The 18,703-nt window shown below is 53.1% G+C and overlaps 3 protein-coding genes across 12 annotated transcripts in view; all 3 read left to right on the top strand.

The window, feature by feature from the left end:
* The window catches only part of GGNBP2 (gametogenetin binding protein 2), a 31,056-nt gene extending 28,714 nt beyond the window's left edge, over positions 1-2,342 (top strand). For all 9 annotated transcript variants that reach the window (XM_022552564.2, XM_022552566.3, XM_022552560.3 and 6 more), the window contains 2 exons: positions 417-665; positions 1,699-2,342. In XM_022552564.2, the coding sequence (XP_022408272.1) occupies positions 417-665; positions 1,699-1,902 (453 nt within the window). In that variant the 3' untranslated portion in view covers positions 1,903-2,342. The remainder of the gene's footprint in view (positions 1-416; positions 666-1,698) is intronic.
* Positions 2,343-2,434: 92 nt separating this feature from the next.
* DHRS11 (dehydrogenase/reductase 11) lies at positions 2,435-13,477 on the top strand. Its single transcript, XM_089900990.1, has 6 exons — positions 2,435-4,782; positions 7,566-7,775; positions 10,110-10,231; positions 10,869-10,998; positions 11,625-11,717; positions 11,916-13,477. Exons 1-6 carry the CDS (start codon positions 4,375-4,377, stop codon positions 12,054-12,056), a joined length of 1,104 nt encoding a protein of 367 aa, XP_089757116.1. The 5' UTR covers positions 2,435-4,374; the 3' UTR covers positions 12,057-13,477.
* Positions 13,478-13,608: 131 nt separating this feature from the next.
* On the top strand, positions 13,609-17,740 carry MRM1 (mitochondrial rRNA methyltransferase 1). 2 transcript variants are annotated; one of them, XM_022552644.3, is made up of 5 exons: positions 13,609-14,352; positions 14,554-14,647; positions 16,467-16,599; positions 16,702-16,821; positions 17,026-17,740. In XM_022552644.3, the coding sequence occupies exons 1-5, from the start codon at positions 13,790-13,792 to the stop codon at positions 17,169-17,171; spliced, it is 1,056 nt and encodes a 351-aa protein (XP_022408352.1). In that variant the 5' UTR covers positions 13,609-13,789; the 3' UTR covers positions 17,172-17,740. The 2 variants fall into 2 exon arrangements, with proteins under 2 accessions (XP_022408352.1, XP_022408353.1); XM_022552645.3 differs by lacking the exons at positions 16,467-16,599; positions 16,702-16,821; positions 17,026-17,740 and adding an exon at positions 15,655-16,460 and having other exon boundaries at positions 13,643-14,352.
* Positions 17,741-18,703: the final 963 nt, after the last annotated feature.

Here is an 18,703-nt window from a genome sequence, read left to right on the forward strand (position 1 = left end):
AGGCTCAGTAGTTGTGGCACACGGTCTTAGTTGCCCCGTGGCATGTGGGATCTTCCCAGAGCAGGGCTCAAACCCGTGTCCCTGCACTGGCAGGCGGATTCTTAACCACTGCGCCATCAGGGAAGCCCCTTAGCTCTGTAATCTTGAGCAGTTTGCCTGATCTGTTTTCCCATCTGTGAAATGTAGATAATAGTCCCTGTGAGATTAGGCTCTGTGAAGATGAAGTGAAATTATATTGGTGGGTTAGCATAGTGTTTGGTGTGCAGTAAATGCCTAGTAACTGCCAGCTGTTGCTGTTATTCAGTGTTCCTGCTAAAATCTTAACACACTCTCAGGGTACTTTTTTTCTTTAAAAAATAGTAATTGCTATTATTCCCTGCCTTGTTACCTGAGAAGTCCTTTTTCTGTGGTTTCAGATCCAAAAGCTTGGAAGCTGTATTACAGATCCAGGTAATCGAGAGGCCTCAGGAAATACCGTGCACACAGTGTTTCACCGTGACAAGACCAAAGATACACATCCTGAAAGCTGTTGCACCTCTGAAAAGGGTGGGCAGCCACTGCCTTGGTTTGAGCATAGGAAAAATGTACCACAGTTTGCAGAACATACAGAAACGTCGTTTGGTCCTGATTCCGGAAAAGGTGCCAAGAGCTTAGTTGAACTCCTTGTAAGTAAGCCATGATTATCTTTTTGTGGATAACTGATTGTTCACGGGGTAGATGTGGGAGGGAACGTATTTGAGGGTTTAATGTTGGGAATGGCAGGAGGCTTTTAAGCAGTTAAGGGCAGTATTTCATTATTTTTTGGTGACTTCATTCCTGCTCTACCACTTAACTACTCTGGAGCACATCTCCTCGTCTTCCTTTGTCTCAGAGGTAGAAAAGATTACTTGGGAGACGGGGATAGAGTTAGCATTATGTCCAGGAGTCTGACTCCTTGACGAGGGTTATTATAAGCAAACTGCCTTTCTGAGTGGCAATTTATGGTAGCTACCCTTCCAGACCAGGAAAGAATATAGAATCTGAACTAGAGCCCACTTTCTAGGCTACTTCCTTTAGGTGTCATGTAGGATAAAAGCATATAACTGAACCTGGAAAATCTTTTATTACTGACTCCAGTTCTTGATACTTTAGATGAATTATACCTGATTGCAAGTGACCCAGTGCATAGTTTGTGTGGGACTTGGAGGAGGGGCAAAGAGGGAGAAGGGTGGTATCTTTTCTGTAGTCATTATGGGATCCCAAGGGAACCAAATCCTTTAGAATATTAGGTTTTTTCTTTTTTATATGGTTGTAAAGTTTAATGGTGATGCTATGTATTTCATGAGTTTAAAAAAGGTTATATTTTACTTAATGTGTAGAGATAAAAGTTTCAACATAGAACCAGCCAGAGATAAGTCAGGTTATTTAAAGTTTGGTAGCTATTTGTAACCATCCCTAATCACTTTTGAAGGCTGAAGTGTGTTGGGAGTCTGCTTGTAGGCTTCTAGGACAAATTACAGATCCAGAGTTTTAAACCAAGTTGAGTTGCCTTTTATTCTTACTTAGTACTTTCTAAGACAGAATGACATTATGCTTATCCTGTAAGCATTCCAATTAAACTAAAGGTTAGACTGCTTTAATTTTTCTCTGTCCTCCATCACCATAGCATTTTGCATTCTTAATTTAAGTCATAGTCTTAACTACTGCTTTAATTTGCAGGATGAGTCTGAATGTACTTCAGATGAGGAAATCTTTATCTCACAAGATGAAATACAGTCATTTATGGCTAATAACCAGTCTTTCTACAGCAATAGAGAACAATACCGACAGCATCTGAAGGAGAAATTTAATAAATACTGCCGCTTAAATGATCACAAGAGCCCCATTTGTAGTGGTTGGTTGACAACAGCTGGAGCAAATTAAATAAATAAAATAGCTCTGTCTTTCATTGAAACACTCAAGATGACTACTGCGCCTTCTCTTTCAAAAAAAACTCTTAGTGACTTATGGCAGAATTTTATCTTAAATCAATGTGATTCTTTCTTGTTTTGGGAGACGGTGGAGGTAACCTCCTTAGTTTGTTCTTTCTTCAGGCTTGTGTCTTTAGTTGTGTGGCTGCGCAGGCCTGCCGTATGATTTAAGCCATCCCTTTTCATTAAATGTTTCTCTTCCTGTGAGACTTACTAAAAAGCAACTTAGTGGCAAAAAGTAATGTTGTACTTATACTTCTGTACAGAAATGACAATGAGCTGAATATATGGTTTTACAAAGTAGACATCCACTTGCGAAATGTTTGGATGTAATGTTAAAGCGCAATGTGCAAAATTTAAAATAAAGAATATTTATTAATACGCATAGTAAAATTTGGTGTACATGTTTCTGCTTAATGTGTGGCAGTATTTTAATTTGCCACCTGTGGTCTTGGTACTTGGCCAGTGTTGATGTTAGAGAGGATGAGGAGCAAATGAGGAGAGAGATACAGATTGCTGAAGACAAATTCTTCCCTTCATCAGAGTTGACAACGGAGAAAAGCAGTTTCCAGGCTTCTGTTTTGAAAGAATAAGTTTGCTGCGATACCTTTAAATACTGGCTAGCATCTTACTTCCTCATGAGACTTTTAATTGCTGTTATTAATAAAGTTCCCTGATACATAACACAAAGCACCTTAAATTCAGAGGTTCATATTGAACTAGAAGAATGAGAACAAAACTTGGCAGAATTTCAACCAAAGGTTTGCTGATAAGTAATTGCTCAGCATGTAGAGAACTGAGAGCAGAAGGCTGCACTGAGGGCTAACCACACTGCAGTCTGTATAAGTGCCTGTTCCTTATCTGGTTTCCAACAATAAGGTCACTATGGCATTACAGTTTACTGCTTTCACAAGCTGTCTGAGTACTAAAGAAGGAGAGATTCCCCTAGGAGTAGCATTTGGCTGCCATTTAAAAGGTTGAGTCAATAATTCAGTAAACTCATGTGCTTAGAGTTTTGTGTCTACAGGTTGATACTTGGTGGGCAGCAGACAAATAGTGGGACGGTCAGTACCTCTGTGCGGTGGGGATGGAGTGAATTTTACAGGCTTTCTACCACTTAATCAGACTGCTAATCAGATTTCAAGTGGGCAACAGCAGACGCTTAGTGAGATTGAACTTTTGTAGTTGGTGGCGTTTTTTTGATCCACCCCTGAGTTGTCTTTTCAAATCAGTGTTGTATAGGGATTGGGGCAGATAAAGTGAGTCATTCCTTTCTGACTCGTGTTTGCTTTCATCCTGGAATCCATAAAAAATGACTAAGGGTCTCCCACAGCCCTTGGCTCTGAGCCCAAACCCCTCTCCACCACCCTGTCGCAGTCAGGTTCTCTTGAGATCCCTAAATTAAGCAAGGGCTAGTTTTATTTTGTTTTAATCTTTGCCTCTGGGGCCAAACACAGGAGTGCTTGTTGAATGAATAAACCAGCCACGTTCACTGATTATTCCATTGCTTGCAGTAACAGGATTCCAGTAGTTATGAAGAGATGTTTTCTCTTTGGAAGGATGGCTATATAAAGAATGCAGAAGTGAGGCAGTTTTCATGCTTTGATGGAATATCCTTAGTGGTCAGAAAAGTGAGTTCTACTTTGGACAGAACCAACAACCTAAGAAGAGACAAAGGAGAGTGGAGTGAAGGCAGTTAAGGAGCACATCCCCTGGCCTAATACTGGACTGCTTGCCATCCAAGCCAGGCTTCACATTTGTCTCAGTATAGTCTATAAAATGAAAGTGTTAATAGGTACTATCTCATATGGCTCTTGGGCATATTAATATATTTAAAGTGCTTATAAAAGTGCCTGTCACACAGTAAGCGCTCAATAAATGTTAGCTATTGCTTTAATCTCTTACATACACCGTGATACATTTGCTCCAGTGGGAGTGGGAAGGTTTAGGAAAGTTGTAGACTGTAGGCCATTAGGGACACAACCCCCCCAATACCCGTGTACTTGGGGGTCTTTGCATTTTTAACCATCAGTTCTCCGTGGTTAGTAAGGCCAAGGGGTCAGGTAGCGTTGAAAGCCCCTCCCAAGGTCACCCAGCGTTGATAGCTGAGACACTCAGCCCTTTCTGAGCTGAATCCTTCCCATCAGCCACCGGCTGGTTTAGGAAGGCGTTGGAGTCACCTTAAGTGCCCTTAATTTCTCTTCCTGGCCTTAGGGGTCAGGAACAGGGAAGGCAGACCGAGCAGGAGGCAGAAGTACGTGCGTTCTCGGGCCTGGTGCAAGCCCCCGCGAAACTTCGTTTTCCTCTCCGGAGGGTGGGAGCTCACCAGGAAAGCAGGACCGCGAGCTCCCAGCACCCTCCGGCCCTGTCCCGCGAAGAGCGGTTTCCTCCCGGCGGGGCCGGAGGGGGCGGGGTCGTGCCCTCAATGCACGCGCAGGGGGCGGGGTGGCCAGGCCGCTGTTGGTCCTCCGGCGGGATGTGGCCATTTGCGGAGCAGCGGAGGGTGGAGCCGGGGGCGGAGGCAGGCCAGAGTGGAGGCAGGTCCAGGCGCAGCTCTGACTGGGGCAGGTCGGGGGCGGTTGCCGCGGTGGTGACAAGAGAGTGGCCGGGTCCCTACGACCCGGGGCGGAGCTCTGCGATCCAAGTGCTCTGCTCCCCAAGCGAAGTGGGCGGGCGGCTCGGGACCCTGGCCAGGGCCGGCATGGAGCGGTGGCGTGACCGGCTGGCACTGGTGACGGGAGCCTCGGGGGGCGTCGGCGCGGCCGTGGCCCGAGCCCTGGTCCAGCAGGGACTGAAGGTGGTGGGTCGTGCCCGCACCGTGAGCAACATCGAGGTAAGGCCCTGCTGGGGAAAGGGTCGCTCTGGGTGGCGTCGTTTAGGCCGCGCTAGGGTCCAGGTGGGGGATGGGGAGTGGTCGGAGCCAAGCTGTCACGCTGCCCTCACTTGCCCGCCACCCCAGGGTCACTTGCAGCAGGCTCAGGGGCAAGAGAGACGGATGCCTAGGTGGAGGGGACCTAGGTGCTTTTGGATCCCTCAGGGCAGGACTCCACCTTCGCTTTTCAAAGTCCAGTCTTTTAAGGAGCCTTTTCTCCTGACAGCCTCTACTCCAGTCACCAAATCTCTGACTCACTGGCATCTTTCTCCTTCTCTCCGACCTGCATGCCCGGGTTGGCTGAGGAAGGGAGAAGCCAGAGATCAGGGGCTAAGCCAGGGAGAAGGAAAGAAAGCTTTCCCGCCTCAGTGGCTAAGTTGGCTACTGGATTGCTTCCTCTGGTCCCCAGACCTAGCCCACAAAGCCAAGCAAAGTGAGCAGGTTTTGATCATGATCATTTTCACCCAGGACTGCGAGTGGGGTTGGGGTGGGAGTGGAACTTTTCCGAAGAGGCTCAGCTCCATCTTCCCCCGAAATGTGAGGGTTAGCTCCTACCCGATGGACATAAGGGACAAATGGGATATATAGGTAGACCTTTCTGCAATCTCACTGTCCCAGGTGGGACTGACTAGGTGAAATGGGGCATTGAACATGTGAGCCCTGGGGGACAAAGCATTGTGGAACTGAACCTCCTGGTTTTTCTCTTAACATGGGTTGGGAGCCCCAAGAGTTGTGAGCGATAAGAGCTCAGAGAAAACTGAAATGAAGTTGGCTATGTTGGAGCAGGGAGGAAGAATACAAGCAATTTCCATCATAGGATCACTTTGGATTTGCCCCTGGCAAGACTCCTCTCAGGGATTGAGCTAGTGCTTAGCTTTCTCTCCACCCTTGCTCAAAGTCCCTGGGCTGGGAGAGGGTGAGGAGGCCTTGGGTGGGGGCAGAGCGGGAAGGTGTACCGGAAGGAGGACGGTTCCCCCCCGGTTCCCCCCCCCCCCCCGCCGCCCTGCTGCTGACCAAAGGTGCACTTTATAGCCTCCTAGATAGTCCCAAGGTCACCTAGCTATACTGTTGCCCCACTCTGCCCCTCCCTTTCTCCTTTCCTGAGGCGCTCAGGGCCCAGCCCACACTTTGGAGCCTAGAGGATCAGACCAGGGATTAGACCACTTGATTCCCTAATTCTAAAGCCACTCTTGCCTTCTCTTCCTACCACCCCCCGACCCCAAACCAGCCAGGAAAGGGGTCCCTGAGCCCAAAGGAGATCCCCAGGCTGATCACTCAGCCCCAGGGTATCTCCTTTAATGAGGGAAGGATGGTTCTGCTGTGACGGGACTGACATGATTTCGGGTCATTTTTGAGGATAGGTGAGGACAGGTAGAGCATAGAAGGCAGTGACAGGGAGTCCCTCCATTCTGGCTTTCCTGCAGGGCTTTGAGTCCGGAGGAGGAAGGGAGAAGTTGAATGCCAGGGGAGGGGAGAATTCCAGGCTTCTTTGGCCACGGTCTGCTTCTATGGATTGGTTGATTCACTCATTCAGCGATACTAAAACAAAATTTGAGCTCTGGCCTCCTACAGCGAGAAGCCCTATTTCCTGAGGTGGTCGTGAGTAGGTGAAATCAGGTGAAAGGGGACTTCTGGGTCCCTGAGGACTGTACCTCTTAAGCTCTTGGAAAGTTAAAGCAGAAAAGAATTTCCTAGGTCACCTGACCCGGCCCTTTACTCTCAGCTTGGTCTGGGAGAAGGAAGGTGTTCCAGGGCGGCTGGCCAAGCCGGCCTTCCTCTAGGGCACCCTGCACCCGCCAACCCTCTCCCTCCCACACATGTACATATTCACCTTCACAAGGCTCGGGTGCCCGGTCACTGGCCTCCAAGGCTACCACATAGCTTGTTTTCTTCCTGATTCTGAATGGCAGCTTCCCTCGTAGCCATCTCTCAATGGCCCGTCTTTCTCAGATCTTTCTCTCTCAGGGATCCTCAGTGTCTTGAGGACCCTGGCAATGCACAGGGGTACCCAATGTCACCTGCCACCTGGCTTGGCTCATAGTATCCAGAGAAACTTTGGGGTGGAGGGTGGTGCACCGTGGGTCGGAGAGAAAGAATCCGTCCCGACTTCCTGACCCTTTCTATAGACGGAGTGAGGGGAGACTGGCAGTTGGGCTCAACTGAAAAGTACGTGTGAGGACTCTGAGCCAACTGGCTGCAGTTTGTGGAGGGCGGGCGATAGTTTAGATATAAGCCCTTCTGGGAGGGACTGGATGGAGTGAAGGGAGAGAAGAGAATCGAGGCCCTGGTGTAACCAGCTCAGTGACTCTTGGCACCGGCAGAAGCAGCAGGGGGTTGGGGGAGGCTTGCATCTCCCCTACGAGCGGAGGTGTGTTCCTATTGGGAGTCAGAAAAGAGATATCACTCCATTCCCAGGATCCCTGGGCCCCTTCCCTGACACACTCACAGCCTCAGCCCTTCTCCCCTTTTAGACCTGAAGACTCGAGTTTATCCCTCAGGTTCCTCCATGGATGGTCTCAGCCTCCCCTCCCTCCCTCAGGGAGTGCTCTCACCACCCCCCACCCCCGGGACTTTGACCAAAGAGGACACGCTTTGGGGATGGGCAGTCCCAACATCTCTGTGGCTGCAAGTTGGCCACCAAAGGCGAGAGTTCTGTGAGCAGTGACACCGGTGGGAGGTTATCTCTGGGTGGGGAGGCGTGGAGTGAGCGGCTACCTCAGTTAGACCCCTGTTGGGTTTCATAGGAGCTGGCTGCCAAATGTAAGAGTGCAGGCTACCCCGGGACTTTGACGCCCTACAGATGTGACCTGTCAAATGAGGAGGACATCCTCTCCATGTTCTCGGCGGTCCGCTCTCAGCACAGTGGTGTGGACATCTGTATCAACAACGCTGGCTTGGCCCGGCCTGACACCCTGCTCTCAGGCAGCACCAGCGGTTGGAAGGACATGTTCAATGTAAGGGCTGCAGGCCTGTGGCTGGGGATGACAGGGACGGGGGAGAGGCTGGGAGAAGAGCGGGGAGCCAGGAGCCAGGGGGCTGCTGGGGATAGACATCTACTGAGAGGGGCCTTCAGTTTCCTACCTGGGGCACTCTCCCCTGCTTCTCCTCCCCTGAAGGAGAGAGAGTGGATGAATGGCCATGTCTTTTTCATTCTTCTTTCCTTTGAGCCCCTGGGGGCAGTTCTTAAAGTCTAGGCTGATTTCTTTCTATTGGAAGAGATACGGATAGGGGAGAGAACAGCTCGGTTGAACGTCCCCAAGTGTCAGCACTGTGCTGAGTGCTTGGGACCGTGGTCTTATGGGAAGAAAAGGGACTGAGAGACAGGAGATGAAGCTGATGACCTCACAGCCCCGCCAGTAACTACGTGGCTTCAGGCAGGTAGTTACGCTGTCTGAGCTTCAGTCTTGTCACATTTAATTGGGATGAAACACACCTAGACCATCGATATCTGGGGTCACGAACTCCAGGGTCCCCTGGGGCTGGGTAGGTACTGTAAAGGAGGGAGGCGGGTCATATGGGAAAGCACATGGATGTCTGGGGGTGGCTGCGCTGCAGTCTGGGCAGTGCGGGCAGACCCTGTGACTTCTCTGAGAGCAGAGGGGACCTAGGTTTTCACGTGGAACCTCACTCCTCCCATTCACCAAAACCTCAGCTCCAGGAGGGCAAGGAGGTTTGTCTATTTTACTCTCTGTCATAGCCTCAGCCTGCAAACACTCCACAGATAATTTTTGAATATATGAAACCTTCCAATACATATTGGAAGTGAATTTTAAAATGTTTCAAAACCATGTGTGGACCAAACACAGCCTTCAGGACATGGGTTTTCAACTTCTAAACTGTATCGTGAGGCAATATTGGGGTATGAAAATATTCTGAGAAGTTGAAAGCGTTGTGTAAATGGGATGCTTCTTTCCCCTCACAATCCTTTTCACATGTGCTCACAATAGATTTAGCACCTAACAGGTGCTTGGGCCCAGAAATATGCAATGGAAGTTGAAACAATAAACGGGAGATGAAGCACTGCCTTTGCCCTCAGAGAGCCTTCTGGGAGATCCGAGTTGTGGTCGTCACCTGCAGTAAGGGAGTCTTTAAACCTGGGCCTCAGCTTACCCATCTGTAAAGTGAGGCACGTATATTAAATCCCTGAGACCCCTTTCAGCTTGAACACTATGTAATTCTCTTAGGATCGTCTTATGAGGCATCTCCCAATAGAACCACATCATTGAACACACAGGGAACCCCTGACCCCTGTACCTAGGAGAATCCACTCCCCTGGCCCAAGGGGATCTGTTTCTCTTACTCCATCCATCCGCCCTCAGGAGCTCAGTTCTCTGCCCCAGAAACCCACATTGTTAAGAGGACCAGAAGCAGGGCTGGAAACCTCTTATGTCCTGCCGTGAATGCTGGGGCAGGTTTACACCGAAGTATTTGTCCTGATGCCTGGCTCTGACACCCGATAAAGAGAAACATCTAATCTTCCGGCTGATCTCCTCTCTTCCCCAGAGGAGAGAGCGAAGACCTGCTGAAAGCTTTATCGCCGCTTGTCCTCGTGGGTGAGGCTAAAGGGGTGGGGCTGGGCAGGAGCTTTAGAGCAGCGACACTTCTTCAGGCCTCTGCTCCAGGAAGGGCGGGGATCTGGGGTCACCTCTGCCAGAAGAGCAGGAGTGGGAGGGGGCCAAGGAAGGCAGGAAGCCCCCATGCCCTTGGGACGTCCCTTGCCATCCTGTGACAAGTTACCCCACGCTCTGAAGAGTCTCTGCCTAGTCTTACAGGTGGAACAGAGGTTAAAGGAAGGCGTGGAATGAAGGAGGATCAGGCCCTCTCCTCTCCACTGTAGTCTCAAGGGAGGGACAGGAAAGGCACAGAGACTAGTGGGTAAGGTGGGGAGAGGCTAAGATCTGTCCTGAGGAGAAAGATTTTTAAAGTCTTTTTTGGATGGATTTTAGGCTGTTTAGGAGAGAGGCGAGCCAGTGAAGAGTAGGGCATTTGGAGAAGAAAGGAGATGATTCCCTAAGGTAGAGGTCCTGCTGTTTGCACAGGAGACGGCCAAGACAGGGAGGGTTCCTGGGTCGTGGGTGCGTTTGGGGGGCGTCGTCCAGGGAGAGGCGCTTCCTCTGCTGTCAGCTGGGGCTGGTGACTTGAGGGGGAGGAACCTAAAGCCAGGTGCCCTGTCCCCTTCATTGGTCTCTGGTAGGATCTGGACTCTGTTTTGGATGCCACCAGCCCCCCCCCCCAACCGCAGGGTGCTCTGTGGCTCCATCACCTGCTCAGAGGGGCCCAAGCTGGAGACACCCCATTGCCCCTCTGGCCTGCGGGTGAACGTGCTGGCCCTCAGCATCTGCCCACGGGGAGCCTCCCAGTCCATGAGGGAGCGGAAGGTGGATGACGGGCACACCATCAACATCAACAGGTGCGGCCTGCGGCTGAGGGCTAGACTTCGGATCACCACGCACCCTCCAAGCTGGGTGATCTGCTGCGGCTCATTTGACCTCTTTGGACATCAGTTTCCTGGGTGGTAAAACAGGGATTTAACACCCAGTTAATATGCAAATGGCACGACTGTGGTGAGGGGAAGAATAGTATGTGTCAAATGCCAGCCCCTAGCTGGCTGGAAGGGGTAGCTCAGCCCCTTTGCAGCTGAAGCCTGGGGGCTCTCCTGGGACTGAGGTTCTCCATTCCTCAGGCCGCAGCATGAACCTCACCTCGTGGCACAAAGACTGCACAGTCTCTGTCACTGGGGAGCCCCCGGAGACGTGGCCTCTGTCCCACAGATCTCCCAATAGAACCACATCAGAGAACACACAGATGAAATCGAGAGAGTTTTGACAACCTGCGTGGACTGGAGAGTGAATGCTGTGGTCGGTGTAGGGAGGACTTCTAGGAAGAGTGGGACTCACAGACGCTGCTTGAATTACAGAAGCTGGGCCAGTGGCCCTGAGGATGGCCTCTGGAGGTCCCGTTTAGAAGGCGTCCAGGGGGTGGGGTTGGCTGGTACAGCAGGGGGCACTGCTTCACTCTCTCCTTTCCCCTTCCTTCCTTCCACCCAGCATGTCTGGCCACCAAGTGCCACCCCAGTCCGTGGCCCATTTCTACAGTGCTACCAAGTACGCCGTCACTGCGCTGACAGAGGGGCTGAGGCAAGAGCTTCGGGAGGCCCAGACCCACATCCGAGCCACGGTGAGGGGTGGCCTGACCCTGGTGGGGGTTGAGAGGCACAGGCCCGCTCACCCCACACACTCGCGGCCCGGGGGCCCATGTCCTGGCTGTACTGCTTAGAGCTCCCGGGTCTGTACTGGGCCCGCATCTGCTGGGCTCTGCTGCTACTTGCATGGCCCTGCTGAGTACCTGAGTTCCCGCATTTCTCAGACTTTGAGGTGGGAGGCGGGTGACCTGAAGGGAACATGGTGGGGTGAGACTGAGGGAAAGCAAGGGATTGTGGGAAACCACGGCTGCAAAGTGGGACTCTGGGCTCTTCCCTTGAAGGCTGTATGACCTTGGGTGACTCGCTCAACCTCCCCAAACCTCAGTCTTCTCATCTGTAAAATGGAGATGATAATACGTCTCAGGTTATGAGGTTTTAAGGGACACCACTTTGTAAAACTGACCTAGCTTATAGGAATGGCTCTGTAGCTGGTAGGAATCATTCTGATAATCCCCAGTGGCAGCTTTGGAGGGAGGAGGTGGCTGCTGGACATCGGGCAGCCATCACTGTGAAGCTGGGGCCCTTTGGCTTCCATCCTTTCTCTGCAACCTCCCCAAGGCCTGGGGCTCAGCTCCTGAGCAGGCTGTCTCTGTTGGCCCAGTGCATCTCTCCAGGAGTGGTGGAGACACAATTCGCCTTCAAACTCCATGACAAGGACCCTGAGAAGGCAGCTGCCACCTATGAACACATGAAGGTGGGGCCCAGTGAAGCCATTCACTTCCTAAATGAAGGCAGAGGGAACCCTGGCCTTTAGACCTCGCCGTTCTAGCCAGCCTGTCGCCCCTCCTGCAGGGTGGGGGTGGGAATGGCGGTGCTGGAGAGGACCTCAGTGGTGGGAGGGGACTTGGATCCATCCTGCCCTCATCTCACCCCTTTCCCCTGGTGCTCTCAGTGTCTCAAACCTGAGGATGTGGCCAAGGCTGTCATCTATGTCCTCAGCACCCCGCCACATGTCCAGGTGAGTCTGGCCTTGGATGTCCATCCCCCGGAGGAGCTCGACCGTCCCCAGAGGAGAAGAGCAGGGAGGCTTTAAGGGGGTGGGGAGAGGGTCCTGGCTGCCTGCCTCAAGCCTTGTGCCTTCTGCAGATCGGAGACATCCAGATGAGGCCCACGGAGCAGGTGACCTAGTTTCCTGTGGGGAGCTCCTCCTTCCCTCCCTGCCCCTCAAGGCTTGGCACCTGCCTCTGGATTTGGGGTGTTGATTTCTGGACCCTTGGATTCCACTTCCTTTCCCCACCCCCAGCAGGGGCTAGAAAACTTGTTTGAGATTTCATATAATCTTGTCAAATTGTTTCCACCAAATTTGAAAAATGGGCAGGGGAGAGGAGGTGGTGTCCCTGATTATTTTCCCTACTGATTCATTCTTGGTCTCCTTCTTGGGCTCCTTGGCCTTTGTTTGCTGTCCTTGGTCTCTTCCCTTTGACCTGGGAAAGGGGCTGTGGCCAAAAGTGGGGCTTTCCCCTATCTTCTTGCACCCCACCCCCGTCCCTTCAGGATGAGGCGGCAGAGGGAAGCCCTCACCTTCCGTCTGAATGGCTTTCGGGGCTCTGGGCTTCCTCCTTTCCCTGCATCCCACCCCCCACCCCATCTATTCCCCGTCCCAGTTCTCCAGCTCCACTGTGGCTTCTCAGCCTCCGGTGGGGTCCTCACTCCACTCTATGGCAGCAGAGTACCAGGGCCTGCCTCCCATGTGGTTTCACTGTGATCATTAAAAAAGAAAAACTACGACAACCTGCCTTGGCTTCAGAAGTGTCTTTCAGGTCTTCCCCCTTGCTGTGATCAGGAATGGTTGTGTCTCAGAGTTTCTTCCAGGAGAGTGGGAAGGTGGATGGATTGGGGGCATCACTCGTGGAGTGTGGATTACCTTTGAGCTGGGTCCTGAAAATGGGTAGGAGTTTGCCTGCCAGAAAAGAAGACAACAGGGCTTGCAAGGCGGGGAGGCCCGGAAGAGCATGCAGTGTTGTGGGAACAGCACAGAACTTAGTGCAGGAGTGAGGTGGGGTTGAAAAGGTAGCTCCTTGCCTGGATCCCCCGGAGGTCTGAGTGCTGAGCAAGGAGTCTGGCCATTACCTGTGGGCCAAGGGCATCGGTTGGTTTGTCAGCAGGTGCAGGTCAGGCACAGAGCTGTCACTTAGAGAATCAGCACCATGGCACAGGAAGTTATTGGTGGGGTCCTGCTGACTGGTGCCGATGGTTTGACAGGCAATGGAGGTGTAGAGGAGGGGCTGGATGTGGGAGAATCTTCTGAGGAAAGTCACCAGCGCCCCGTGGAGGACCGGATGTGGGGAGGGAGTCACCACGACTAACCAGGTTGAATAGGAAAGCCAATACATCCCCTTAAAGTGTCCTTTGCTGGAACCAGGGTAAATGAGGTCCTCCAGCCTCCTGGGACCTTGAAGGGTACAGAACGCAGCCCACAGTAGGGTCAGCTCCCCGGCGAGCACCCCTCGGGCCAATGACTGGGCGGTGGAAGTCGTCGCTCAGCCGGCCCTGCAGGGGGCGCTGTGGGCATGTGCCGTGCGGCTCCAGGCCGGGGGCGGGGCCGTCCGAACGCGGAAGCGGAGCGGCTCACGTCGGGGCCGGGAGGGGCCTGTCTAAGTTCCGCGGCCGGGTTCTGGCCAGCACACGACTGGGAATCCTGGCCTTTCCTGTATCTGAGGGGGTGGGCCGGGAGCAGCCTTCGGGTCCCCTTCACCCGCTTTCGGGGCCTGAGAGCGCGCCCCGGCGGGGTTGACCACTCCTGAGGACGCAGCTGGGGCATCGACCATGGCACTGCTCTCGGCCGTCGGGGGCGCGACCTGGCATTGCTGCGGTCGCCTCCTCACGCGTCGTTTCTCCCAAGCGTTGGGGCGTGGGGAGCGGCCCGGCGGGGAGGAGCTAAGCCGCCTGCTCCTGGATGACCTGGCGCCGACTCCGCGGCCGGCCGGGGGGCTGGAGCTTCTGTTTGGCTTGTCCCCGTGTCTCCTGGCTCTGCGGGCCGCCCGCCGCCGCGTGGCCCGGCTCCTGCTCCAGGCCGGTAGGTCCAGGCTGCAGGGGGAGCGGGCCGAGCTGCTGCGCGCGGCTGAGGCGCGGGACATCCCTGTTCTGCGGCCCAGTCGGCGGAAGCTGGACGTCCTGTGCCGCTACCAGGTCCACCAGGGCGTCTGCATGGAAGTGAGCCCGCTGCGGCCCCGGCCCTGGGCTGAGGCCGGGGAGGCTCGGCCAGGAGACGACCCCCAGCAGCTGTGGCTTGTCCTCGAGGGGCTACAGGATCCCCGGAATCTTGGGGCCGTGCTGCGCTCCGCTCACTTTCTCGGAGTGGATAAAGTCATCACCAGCCGGAGAAACAGGCATGGCCTCCCCTTATTCCCCGTGTGCCCCAATTTGGAGGCGCAGCCGAGTTCCTAAGCACCTTGACCCTTGGGTGGTCCCTCAGCCAGGCCTCCCCAACGCCAAAATTCTCACCCCTAACTCTTGGGGGCTGGGGGGAGGGCACGGCACCGGGCTTGAGATCACCCAGCCTCATACGGTGGCATGGGGAAACCTTGCAGCTGCCCGCTCAGTCCTGTAGTCAGCAAGGCCAGCGCCGGGGCTATGGAGGTGATGGACGTGTTCTCCACTGATGACCTGGCCGGTTTTTTACAGGTAATGGCGCGGAGAAGGAGGGGAGGCGGGGTGTCAGTAAAGGAGAAGAAATGAGCCAAGTTAAGTCTCTCCAAGGGCCCCCAGCTAGCAGCTGATGGACGAAAGGGAGAGAAGAGGGCGTGTTTGTATCGCTTCCTACATCCTTCTAAATCCCTTTAGGAAGAGAAAGATCCGGAGTTTTAAAAACCACACATGGTAGGACTTCCCTGGCAGTCCAGTGGTTAAGACTCCGCGCTTCAAATTCAGGGGGGGCGGGTTCCATCCGCGGTCGGAGTCTAAGATCCCACACGCCCCGCGGCGCGGCCAAAAAAAAGGAAAGCACACACGCACGGAGCAGAATCTGATGTTAGGGACTTTTACTGCACTCCCTTCCGAGGCGTACATCTTTGCGCCTCCTGCGGGTTTACGCAGTGCCTCACTGCCCAGTAAGCAGGTATTCAGTAAATGCTCAGCTGTGAGGAACAGATGGCTCCTGGTTCCTCCAGGAGGGGCGCGGCTTGAAAGGCAACCTGAACAGGGACTAGTCTATGCCTTTCCCCTCGTCCCTCCCACAAGCGAAGAAACAAAGCAACAAAAGAAACCCTCAAAACCACCACCACCACCAAAAAAACCACTTCGATACCTAAGAAGGAAGGGGCAAACCTAAGTATTAATAAAACCCCTCTCCTGGTCCATACACATTTTTCTTCAGCTGTGCTTCCCTTGCTGGACACAAGGGGGCAGTACTGCCCTGTATTTAGCAGCTTCCCTGACCATCCTCTCCCAGGGCTCCCAAGTCACAGCCCTTGGATCTCTTTTCTGTATATATTCATTTCTTGTTGGCCGCATCCAATCTGATGGCTTTAAATGCCATCTATATTCGAATGCCTCCCAAACTTGGATCCCTCCTGGATCTTGCTCCTGAACCTCAGATTTACATATGTAGTTGCCTGCTCAACAGCTCTTTTTTTCTGTCTTATGGTCATTTCAAACAAGATTTCCAAATGTTGTTCCTGTTCCTTTTGCAGACTTACCCAGCTCAGTTGATGGCAACTCCTCCATGCCTTCGGTTGTTTACGCCCCAAAACCTTGGCACCCTCCTTGATTCTTCCTACTCTCACCATGTCCCACCTGTTGGCATATCCTTTTGTTTTTACCTTGATGTTATTTCCACATTCTCACCATTTCTCACCATCTCCACTGTTACCACTCTGGTCCAAGCCACCATCATCTCTAGCATGTATCATTGCAGAAACCTAACTGGTCTGCTTGTTTCTGCTAGTGGCTCTCAACATAGGCAGAGTGATTCTGTAGAGACATAAGCCAGACCATGTCACTAGTTCTCTGCTCAAAAAACTTTCAAAGCCTTTGCATCTCTCAGAGTAAAAGCCAAAGGCCTTCCAGTGGCTTTTGAGGTCCTACCTCACATGGCCCTTTGTTTCCTCTCCTGTCTCAGTGGCTCCCTTTCCACTGGCCACCTTGTTCTGCTGTTCCTCATGCATGCCAGGTAAGCACCCGCCTCTGGGCCTTTGCACTTACTGATCTCTGCCTAGAATATTCCTCCCCCAGATGTCTACGTGGTGCTCCCTCACCTCCTTCAGGTCTGCATTCAAACGTCACTTCAGTGAGGCCTTCCCTGACCACCCTTCTACGAGGATGGGATTTGGGCCTGTTTTGTTCATTTCCTTATGCGAGTGCCTAGAACAGAACCTGCCCGTTCTAGGTGCTTAATAACTACTGACTGAATCTAGTGGCTCAGCGAGGGAATGAATATATGGGCAAGGCCGGGGCTCTGATGAAGGTTTGGTGAGCGAGCATGATTTCTTCTTCCCTGTTTCAGGCCAAATCCCAGCAGGGCTGGCTCGTGGCTGGCACGGTGGGCTGCCCGGGGCCTGAGATCTCCCTGTCTTCTGAGATCCCCATCACTAATTGCTTGGAGTTCCTCTGGGACCGGCCTACTCTTCTAGTGCTGGGTAGGTGGATGCCCCTGCTTTTCTGTGCTCAGACGTGCATTTTCTGAGTGCCTGTGTGAACAGCTGGGGCCTCCCTAACCCTCTGGCCCCCGTACCCTGCAGGGAACGAGGGCTCTGGTCTGTCCCGGGAGGTGCAGGCCTCCTGCCAGCTTCTCCTTAGCATCCGACCCGGCCGGCAGCTGCCTCCTGGACTCGAATCCTTAAATGTCTCCGTGGCTGCAGGTGAGTCTCCACTCCCCTTACTTCTCTCCCTTTAATCACACATGTACAGCTGGTTCATCCTAAACAAGTTTCTCAGTCTTTCTGTGTCTCTGTTGCTTTATGTGCCAAATGAGGAAAATACCTACATCCTCTTGAGGATGAGGTGAGGGAGTGCCTGGCACATGGTCCCTCCTCTTCTCCATCGTTGTCCTTCTGTCTGTGCAGGAATTCTTCTTCACTCCATTTGCAGCCAGAGGACGGGTTTCCCGGTGGAAGGGAAGAGAGAGCAAGCTCTTCAAGGCCCCCAAGATCCCTCGGCCTCGTCTGAAGTGCCCAGAGTGGCTCAGCACCCAGGACTGTCCTCGGGATGAGAAAAGGAGAGGCAAGACGGGGGCTGACTTGGACCGTCCGAGGTGTGTGTGTGCTGTGGGGGCACACACATCCACACGCTTGAATGTGCTGGGGTCTCTTGCCTTCTTGCCTGAGTATGTGCACCCAGGCCCATGTTTATAAACCGCTCTCCCGGGGCTGGGAGCTTTGTGGTGGAGACCAGAGGAAGTTCAGTTTCCCGTTTTGGCTTTGGACTTGCAATTGGAGATGGCAGCTTGTTAATTTCCAGGCTGTGCTGGGACAGAGGGTCTCTTTCTTTCCAGGCCCTGCCTGGAAGTCAAGGGGAAGTTCAGACATCAGAAGGGAATCAAGCGGCCCAGTCCAGGGGTCCTCTTCCTCTTGGACCAGCGTGAGAATGTAGAGGGAAGCCCGGGGCTCTCTTGCGGGCCAGACAGGTGCAAATCCAGGCTCAAACCCTGCCCTACTGGGGCCTTGCGCACGTGGCTTCATCTTTTTGTGTCTCGGGGCCCTTGTCTCCACCTCTCTCACAGGGCTGTTGTGAGAATCCAATAAAACATCACCTGGTATCCAGCAGGCCCTCAACCAGTGAGCCATTATATCTGATTTCTCCATTAGGTGGCAGCCTCGCTCTTTGGTCCATAGTATTCGGGCGGCTTTCACAGCCACCTGGGGAGATTCCTGGCTGTGGCCCTCCCCGCCCGCCCCCCCTCCCCACCCAGAGGCAGGGGAACGATTAACAAATATCTCTCGCCCTACTGGCCCACCAGTAACCCCCATGGTGAGTCATCAGTCAGTCTGCCTCTGTGGAGGGACCCGCCGAACCAGAGCCTTGGCCTTTGATTCCTGGAGGTGGTGAGGACCTCGCAGCATTGCTGTTTATTGTACAACCCAGACAACTTTGGTACTCCTCCCCCAGGGTCCCACAAGTGGAGCAGAGGCCACTAGGATAAGTAACTTAGAGCAGTGTTGGCTGCACATTGGAACCACCTGGCAAACTTTAAAAAACAAGTGACACTGGGGACCCACCCCTCCCAGCCTGATGTAATTGGTCAGTGTGCAACATGAACATCTGAATTTTTAAAGCTTCCCAGATGGGTTTCATGTGCAGCCCAGACTGGGAACCACTAGTTTTCTCAGCCTCAGCAATACTGACGTTCTGGGCTGGGTAACTGTTGTGAAGGCCTGTCCTATGCACTGTAGGACGTTTAGCAGCATCTCTGGCCTCTGCCCAGAGGCCCAGATGCTGGTAGCAGCCTTCTCCCCCTAGTTGTGACAACCAAAAATGTCTCCAGACACTGCCACGTGTCCGCTGGGGGACAGAATCGCTCCTGGTTGAGAACCAGTGCTCTGGAGCATGGATCTGGAGGACAGCAGCCCTAGGTGCGGATCCCGATGCTGTGTGACCTTGGCCATTTCATTACCCACCTGCGCCTCAGCCCCCTTCTCCGTCAAAGGGGGATAATCGTACCTTCTTGGGTGGCCGGGAGGATATAGAGGGTGATAGGAACTCAGTGCCTTACATATCATAGGTGCTTGGTAAGTAGTACTGCCC

This window comes from Delphinapterus leucas, chromosome 19 (assembly GCF_059928025.1).
Source record: "Delphinapterus leucas isolate spDelLeu-1000000601 "Yukka" chromosome 19, BTC_Dleu_Yukka2, whole genome shotgun sequence".
NCBI classification, from domain to species: Eukaryota; Metazoa; Chordata; class Mammalia; order Artiodactyla; family Monodontidae; genus Delphinapterus; species Delphinapterus leucas.